The sequence below is a fragment of the Chlorocebus sabaeus genome, chromosome 3, assembly GCF_047675955.1.
Source record: "Chlorocebus sabaeus isolate Y175 chromosome 3, mChlSab1.0.hap1, whole genome shotgun sequence".
Taxonomy (NCBI): Eukaryota; Metazoa; Chordata; class Mammalia; order Primates; family Cercopithecidae; genus Chlorocebus; species Chlorocebus sabaeus.
Window position 1 is genome coordinate 16,106,925 of NC_132906.1, and position 9,602 is coordinate 16,116,526.

The following is a 9,602-nucleotide window of genomic DNA, read 5'->3' on the forward strand; positions in this document are numbered from 1 at the left end:
TCCCTTTTCAAATAGTTCATTGTTAGTGATTAGAAATGCCACCCATTTTTGTATGTTGATTTTGTATCCTAAAATTTTGGTGATTGTTTAGTAGTTCTAACAGATTTTTTTTTTTTCTTGTTTTTGAGTCTTCAGAGTTTTCTACATACATGATCAGGTCATGTGCCAAGATAGTTACTTCTTTCTTTTCCATTTGTATGCCTTTTCTCTTTTTTTCTTGCCTGATTGCTCTGGCCAGGACTTCCAGTGCTATACTGAATAGAAGTGGCAAGAGTTGACAACCTTGCCTTGTACTAGATCTTAGAGAAAAAGGAGTCAATTTTTCCCCATTGATTATAATATTAGCTGTAGGTTTTTTTTTTTTTTTTTTTTTTTTTTTAAATATGGGTCTTATTGTGTTGAAGAAATTTTCTTCTATAACTATTTGGTTGAGAGTTTGGGATGTTGAACTTTGTCAAATGCTTTTTCTACACCTATTTGAGGTGGTCATATGGTTTTTGTCCTTTATTCTGTTACTGTGGTGTATCACATTGATAGATTTGTGTGTATTCAACCATCCTTGCATCCCAAGGATAAATCCCACTTTGTCTTGGTATGTAATCCTTTTAATGTGCTGTTGAATCTGATTTGCAACCATTTTATTGGGGAATTTTACATATGTGTTTATTTGGGATATTGTCATGAAGTTTTCTTCACTTGTGTTATCTGTTTCTGCCTTTGGTGTCACAGTGATGCTGGCCTCGTAAAATGACTTTGGGAGTATTTCCTCCTCTGTTTTTTGGAAGAGCTTAAGATGGATTGACATTAATTCTTCTTTAAATGTTTGGCAGAATTTAACCATGAAGGCTTTTGGTCTTGGCCTTTTCTTTGTTAGGAGGTTTCAGATTATTGATTCAATAGCCTTAGTAGGTCTGTTCAGATTTTCAAATCTCTTTATGATTCAGTCTTGTATGTTTCTAGAAATTTATCCATTTCTTCTAGGTTATCCAACTTGGAATGTAATTGTTTATTGTTTTCCCCCTGATCCTTTTTATTCTCAAGCATCTGCTGTAATGTCTTCTCTTTAATTTCTGATTTTATTTGTCTTTTCTCTTTTTTTCTTAGTATAGTTAAGAGTTTGTCAATATTGTTTATCTTAAAAAAACACAACACTTAGTTTTGTTTATTTTTCTATTTTCTGTTTGATTTGTTTCTGCCCTATTCTTTATAATTTCTTTTCCTCTGCTAACTTTTAGCTCAGCTTGTTCTTTTCCTTGTTCCTTGGGGTGTGAAATTGTTTACTCAGTATCTTTCCCCTTTTTTTTTTTTTTTTTTTTTTTTTGATGGAGTTTCACTCTTCTTGCCCAGGCTAGAGTGCAATGGCACGATCTCAGATCACCGTAACCTCCGCCTCCCAGGTTCAAGTGACTCTTCTGCCTCCGCCTCCCAAGTAGCTGGGATTACAGGCATGTGCCACCACACCCAGCTAATTTTTTGTTTTTTTTTCCGTAGAGACAGGGTTTCTCCATGATGGTCAGGCTGGTCTCGAACCCCCAACCTCAGGTGATCTGCCTGCCTCGGCCTCCCAAAGTGCTGGGATTACAGGCATGAGCCATCGCGCCTGGCCTAATGTAGGTTTTTATTGTTAGAAACTTTCCTCTTAGTACTGTTTTTGCTGCATTCTATAAGCTTTATTATGCTGTGTTTTCACTTTCTTTGTTCCAAGATATATTAAAATCCCCTTGTCTTAGAAGATTCTTTAAATTAACCACTAGTACCAGCAGATATTTTTCAAGAAACTTGAGTTAAAACCAAACAAAATGTAGTCCATGGAGCAAAAGAGAATGCAAAGACATATCATGAACAACAGAAAATGTCTTAAAACATAGATAAATGCTTGTGATATCATTTTAAATATAAAATAGAGATATATTAAATTTGTGTAAAATATACCTGAATGTTTACTTTATGTATATTATGGGATTAGAGTGAAGTGAGTTTTATTTCTCTTTATACTTACTTGTATTTTATATATTTTTTATAATGAGCAAGTATTTCCAGGAGGAAAAGTTATAAAATATACTTAACTTCAACCAAATAATTAGGCTTAGAATATTTATTAAGTTAGCAAATTTTATTTTGCTGAAGAGTTAGTATTACTTTCCTTAAAATACAAAAACTATGGTAAGTACACTTACCATTAATTGGTAAGTATATTGGTAAGTACACTTACCATTAATTGGTAAGTATATTGGTAAGTACACTTATCATTAACAGGTAAAATTGTATTGGCAAAACACGAAAATTAATTGTATTGGTAAAATACAAAAACAATGGTAAGTACAATGGTGAGTATATTTACCATTAATGGTAAACACACTTAATATAGTGATATGCAATAAAATATTTGTGTTTCTTGTAAGTTTTAGCGTATCTTCCATAAATTATTTTAAGTACTTCAGGAGTAAAATACATTTGATAGGTCATAACAACATTGTTTGTGAGTGCATAACCAATGGTGAATACAATCTTGCAAAACTTCCCAGGCAGTCCTGCTTTTGTTTGCAAAAGTACATTTTGCAACAGTGTATTTCTATTTCAATAGAACATTCTAATTATGGCTTAAAAGAAGAAAGTGCTTGAGAAAGCAATTATGTTAGATGAAGAAAACTCAATTCTTAACAGACTTTAGAGCATCTATTAAATTGTCCATTTTTGATCGGATTCTTAAGGTATTTTCAGGAAGATGAAGGGGGATGCCTTCCTTTGGTAGTGTGGGGTTGGGTACAGGTGAGGGGTGGGCTTAATTACAGGAGTCAAACAGAAAAATCCTGGTTGTTCATGGGGCAACTTGTTTGCCTCTTACCCAACCCCATCCCTTAAGGAACAGATGGAACGTGTGTTACCATCCTTGGGATCTCTGCCTAGTGTCTGGGTATTACACTTTGTCAGGCCTCTGGGCAGATGCTGAGTAACAATGCTTAGGAGTATGGTGTTGAACTTTCTGCTAAGGAAGATATTATCAATGTGTCAGCACCTTTAATTTGTTTGCTTTCCTTTTGAACAGTTAGCATAAACATGAGAATAAACCGCATTTCACTTTGTACAGCAACAATGACTTCACTCCCAATGTTGCGTAACTATGCAAATGCAATTCTTCTAAAACGCATATTTTAAAACCCATGATGAGTCTCAAGTGATGTGATCCTACTTCCCATGATAGAAGTCATTGAAGATGTGTAATTAGGATGTGTGGGAGACAATGCTTCCTCAAGTCTCCAGGATTTGAGACAAAGTATTCCAGGTTAGATTAACTAAATGAAGATAATGAAGGATCTTAGGTATAGCATAGTAGTACTTTTTTTTTTTTTTTTGGTAGAGAAGGGGTCTTGCTATGTTGCCCAGACTGGTCTTGACCTCCTGGACTCAACTGGACCTTCTGGACTCAACTGATCCTCCTGCCTCAGCCACCCAAAGTGCTGGAATTACAGATGTGAACCACTGTGCCTGGTCCATAGTGGTCAATTTTTTTTTTTTTTTGAGACGGAGTCTTGCTCTGTCGCCCAGGCTGGAGTGCGGTGGCGCGATCTCCGCTCACTGCAAGCTCCGCCTCCCGGGTTCACACCATTCTCCTGCCTCAGCCTCCTGAGTAGCTGGGACTACAGGCGCCCGCCACCGCGCCCGGCTAATTTTTTGTATTTTTAGTAGAGACGGGGTTTCACCGTGGTCTCGATCTCCTGACCTTGTGATCCGCCTGCCTCGGCCTCCCAAAGTGCTGGGATTACAGGCGTGAGCCACCGCGCCTGGCATAGTGGTCAATTTATGTGCCCATTTGGCAATCTTCTTTTGATTAATATCTCCCATTGAACTCCTGCAATGACTTCAGTTGTTTGTCCTTCCTGTATCACTTCGTATAGACCCAGTACATTTTAGGCAAGTATCAGGGCCCTGTATATTTTCAATCCAAGTGATGAATACTTAACTACATAGATGTGACTCTGACAACTATGAAAATTAACACTTTATTTTAGATACATCTAATTTAGCTTATCCCCATGACTGGATTTCATAATTTTGGACAGTAGATTTGAGGGTTGCCTCTGTGAATAGATTAGATTACTGTTAATGTCCCTCTTAGCTCTGAAATTTCATAAGTCTATGGCTAGACACTTAACCCATAAGTCCCTCAAAAAAAATTTCAATTGTTTCCTTCTTTCTGTTCTCAGCTTTGGTTTATACGTAAGTAAATAATTAAGATATAAGAATTGTTATAATTTGTCTAGCTGTATGTAATAGAGAACCAAAATAACAGTGGTTTAAACAGATAGACACTTATTTTTTTCTCATGTAAAGTTAGGATCTAGAACGTTTGGGGCATACAGTTGTCTGGGACTCAGGCTACTTTGAGGTGTCCACAATGCCACCCTTAAGGAGCAATTTTCATTCACCTAATCTACATTTTACCTCCATTCATCACATTAATGATCTAAGCAGGGTAGAAGAAAGGGAAAAAAAGGGACTAGCACTCACCTTTAAGGTGTATCTTATAAGTTATTTACATCTTCTCTCCTAACACTCCATTGATCAGAACTTTCCACAGGGTTACAGCGAGTGGCAAATGAGGCTGGAAGCTTGTCTTCCCTCCCACCCTCCAAATATCCATGTGCTTGGCTTAAATTGGATTTCTATTATTGTTAAAAGAAAGAGTGCTTATTGAAACATGTTTATATGCTTGGGCACAATGTCTGTCTATCTATCTATCTATCTATCTATCTATCTGTCTATCTATCCATCCATCCATCTATCTCTCGTCTATCTCTCATCTATCTATCTATCTATCTATCTATCTATCTATCTATCTATCATCTATTTTTCTGTTTTACTCACACACACACAGGCACAAACACACACAAATCAGTTTTCCAGAAAATCTCATTATTTTTCCCTCTACTACAGAGCAAGGCAGTTTTATTTTCCATATGTCATTTAAAATTTGATTCAGTAGAAATTAATTACATGCCTAATTTGAATTGCAACTTAATCTAGTGTTTAAATATGTCGGCTTTTGTCTTAGATGAGTACAGTGTTGTCAGTTGCTACCTGTGCGATATGAACAAGTTAATCTCTGTAAGTTTTCATTTTCTCACCTGAAAATATTGTAATAGTATATAACTTGCAGATGTGTTGTTATATTTAAATCATAAAAATTTATATAAAACTCTTAATGCAGTGTTAGGCACATGCAAATAATCAGTAAACTAAGTTTTAAAAAAATTTCTTCTTAATTCTTAGGTACTGTGAGAATAAAACATGACTATTTCCATTCGTTTCTTTAAATGACTTTATATGGCATCATGTCATATGCAATGTAGAGAAGAAAAGAATGAAAGAAAGAAGCAGGTGAAGAACTGTTTTAGACCAGGCGCGGTGGCTCACTCCTGTAATCCCAGCACTTTGGGAGACCAAGGCTGGTGGATCACCTGAGGTCAAGAGTTCGTGACCAGCCTAGCCAACATGATGATACCCCCATCTGTACTAAAAATACAAATTTAGCTGGGCATGGTGGTGCATACCTGTAATCCCAGCTACTTGGGAGGCTGGAGCAGGAGAATTGCTTGAACCAACCTGGGAGGCGGAGGTTGCCATGAGCCGAGATCACGCCATTGTACTCTAGCCTGGGCAACAAGAGCGAAATTCTGTCTCAGGAAAAAAAAAAAAAAAAAAAAAAAAAAAGGAGAACTTTTGTAATTCTTACCTGATTATATGACATGGAGCAAGTCACTTCTCTTGAGTCTGAGGTTTTTCATCTGTAAAACGGCAACAGTTATAATACATGTTAGAACTTCATGAGTAGCAAATGTCATTATGTATCTGACATACTTTGAAAACTCTAATATGCTTAAGGTGAGCAACGATAAAATAGCCTCTGTTAACTAGTGTTAATTCACACCAAAATTGTGCTGACATCTTTACATGTACTATCTCATTTAACCTCTTTAATCATCCTATAACATATATATTATGAAATCTATTTGTCATGAGCAAAAAAAGGACTGAGAGTGCCAAGATCACACCACAGTTTGTGGCCAAGAATTCAAATCCAGGTATGTTTATGTCCAAAATCAGTGTTGTAAAATATATTTTATGGTTCTTCTTGTAATGAAGTGGTTCAGTGCATGGGAATAATGTGCTATGGACAGTGAATACTTTAATTTTGCCACATTGTAGGGAATGTAACAGAAGTGTGGAAGTCAGGACTAGAGGACAGGCTGGAGACACCGTTTGGAAAGTTCTAAATGTAATGGCGAGGCTTCAATTTAAATGAGGAAGATATGAGGAACTATGGAAGATTCTTACGAACATTCAAGCTGTAACTTAGAAGGGATAGAATAGATGAATTAAATAAGGGTGGGAAAAAAAAAGCAGAGATGAGTAAGAGGCTGTTTCAGCTTTCTGCTATGGACTGGAACTAGGGCACTGGTCATGGGAACGCTGCATAGTGAGTCTGTGTCTAGGAATGTTCAAGTGCTCACATGCCACTTATTAAGCATGTGTTCAGGAGGAACTTGTTGATGTGTCACTTTAACACTTTAAGGCAACCCTCCCATATCAGCAGGAGGGCACCAAAGGCATACTCCCATCAGTATTCTGGGTTTGCGTGAGTTCCTTCTGAGCTAGACATTTGCCACATTATCCATACTTGTGACTTATCTCTCGTTTCTTCTTGCTTGCTTCAAACCTATCTCTGATTGTGGCACCTTTAATTTTCTTGGCTTTTGACCTCTGTGTTTCAAAATGTAGGTTTTGTTATTATTATGCAGGTGACCAGGTTAGGAGATGGTTGCCATTGAAAAGATAGTTTGTTATTCACAGTTCCAGGAGGAAGGGGTACACCATGCCACACCCGGCCACCCCGGGGAAGCACTGGCATCAGGAGACAGAGGGAGTGAGGGGAAAATGTGACAAAAGTCTTTATTATGGTTTCCATAGGAAGCGACTGGCAAGGAAGGGCAAACAGGTTTGGTATTGATGAGTTCGAGTAATTTCAGTGCGCTATAGGATCTACGGGCTGTCCCTAGTTGTCTGGTATCTGGGTCTGGAGTGATTAGGGCAGGTGGACAGTGGTCCTCAGTGTAAAGGGCTAATAAAGAAGGTGCTTGAGACGTGGGCTCTGCATTGGTTATTTGGCATATGAAAGGTGCACTCATAAGCCAGTCTTTTCCTATCTCTAAGAATTAACTAGAGTCAGTCTATCCAGAGTCTGCAAGTCTCCAAGATGTCAAAGTATCAAACATAAGAAACCAGAAAAGTGGTTACTATATTTTGACCCACTGTTTTTATTCCTAGCTCATAATCAATAGTTTTCTTCTTGACTCATCAAAATCAGACCTACTCACAGATATTTTCTGAGCTTTCTTACTTAGCCAAAGGCATTCATTCTCAGGCCATGAGGAGGTGGGGCAAGGCCGTTTCCATAAACAAAGTCCCACATGATGGTAAAGGCTACATACCTAGGTCTAAAGTCGTCAAGACAGTGAGAAAAAGAACTTACATGTTTCAGAATGCTGTGACATGACCTGTATGATATGTGGCACTGATCAGTAGTTACCATCAGTGTCTGCTGCATTAGAAATCAGGAGAATTGAGCCTATTATCTGTGTTGACACTAACTCTCTATGTGACTTTAAATCATTTTGCTTCATTGGTTTTCAGTTTTGTCTTTTGTAAAGAAAGAATTTGGATTAGGTACTTCTGCAGCTCTTCTAACTTCAGTATTCTATGATGCTAGCCCATGAAATACATATGCTACAGTACTTAAATGGATTTCTTTTCATTTCTAACTTGATATGCCAACTAGACAGTCTCTTTTAGCTTTTAGTTAAAAATGTTCTATTATATCCCTCATTCTCCCCTTCAAGAAAAGTACAATGTTAGGGAATTTATAACACATAACATAACATGTGTTTATGGTTCAGTATGAGAACCCACTGCTTTTTCCCCTGCTAAGGTTGGGTAAAAAACAGCAGCTTAATCAGTTATTATGAATTCTGAACTCAGCTTTCCATTTCCAAACAGTGAGGCTGAAAGCTATAAACATTCTGACTTCTGCCTGGGAAGAGTTGAATGTTCCAGCAAATGTACATTACACTGGAAAATCCAGGATTAGTTTTCAATGTCTCTGTAACATGTTGTTTCCACAATTACTCCCCACGTTAGCAGAATGTCCTCAGATTTTTGGAGGGTGCTTTGCCTGAAGCTTGGCAGGACTCATACTGCATCCTCAGAGCTGGACGCTTTCAAATAAAGCCCTCCTGGAAGTAAAAACATGTTTTGTTCTCATCCACCCTCCCTTGTTTGTTTAGCTTCCTTTGGTGGGAATGAGGAGGGTGAAACAGTCTGTTAACTTGTAAAAGCCTAAGGCATTTGCATTTAAGAAAACAATACATATATTAGTATGTTGGATAAGGAGAGACAGGGTTGCTTGTTTATGCTAGCTGAGTAGCAATCTTCAAATTCATATTATAATTTTAATTTATAATTTTTATCCAAAATGGGATAAAAAACAAAAACAAAAACAAAAAAAACGGCAAGGGAGCAGAATAGTAGTGATAGGGAGAAGTAGAAAAAGAGAAAAAGAGGACCCATTTGAATTCTGAAGAAATAATTATTTGGTAATGTTTTATTAATTTGAATTATAGGAAAGCTCAATGATATCACTCTTTTACATGTAAATAGTTTGTAGGGCATTTTTAAGGTCAAGCGTTCAAAAAAGCGATTTAACAGACTTTTAATGGTGGGCATTTCTTTAGCAGATGTGCCCGCCATGTTTCTCAATGCCCTCAAGGCAAGAGTGATGGATCAGGGGCTAGAGGAAGCTCCAGAAGAAACACAGCCATCGCCCATCTTCCTGGAACATCAGTTCTTCATGGAGAATTATGTTTATATTGAGATAAACATTATGAAAATTTTGAAGTGCCTATATTTAAAACAGAACATAAAATTGAATCAAATTTCCACTGATGACAGGCTGTTTGGAGTTATACTGCATCACCCCTTGAGAGTAAGTATTTATTTTTCTCTGTAGGTAGAAAACGTTAAGAGTCACTGATCTAGACCATCCCCCTTGACTTTAGAGTAGGAAGTTGTGCCACAGAGATATTCAATTGCCATGGAAACCCAAATCTGTAAACTCCGGTGATGTTTATTCATACAGGCTCTACCTTCGCAGTCCTAGGATGATGGGAACAGCTTTGGACCTTACAGTGCCCCATTTTCACATCAAACATAAAAAGCAAAATCTATTTTCCACAAATAACAGGTTTGTAAGAGTTTACTGCATCTCATTAGGTCTAACTGGGTCATGTCCTTACAAAACCAGTCACCCCTTCTGAGGTAATTATAATGCTTTTCTTGGCTTAGGCCCAAATGCTCCATCTCTTCCTGGGATGGAGGCTTACTCAAAGTATGTGGTTAGAAATTAGGGGATGCATTGGTTGCCATCTACTCAGGAAAAAATAGGTTATAATCATGAAAGGAAGGGTAACTGGGTTCTGGGTGGCAAAAAATAAGAGAGGTGCACTAATAATACTCTCTGATGAAAAATGACAATAATGACTATTACT

The 9,602-nt window shown here is 37.4% G+C and overlaps 1 protein-coding gene across 1 annotated transcript in view; it reads left to right on the forward strand.

The window, feature by feature from the left end:
* The window catches only part of LOC140711435 (uncharacterized), a 354,739-nt gene extending 345,407 nt beyond the window's left edge, over positions 1–9,332 (forward strand). The window contains exon 5 of the mRNA XM_073014550.1: positions 8,793–9,332. Coding sequence (XP_072870651.1) covers positions 8,793–8,928 — 136 coding nt within the window. The 3' untranslated portion in view covers positions 8,929–9,332. The remainder of the gene's footprint in view (positions 1–8,792) is intronic.
* The last annotated feature ends 270 nt before the right edge of the window (positions 9,333–9,602 follow it).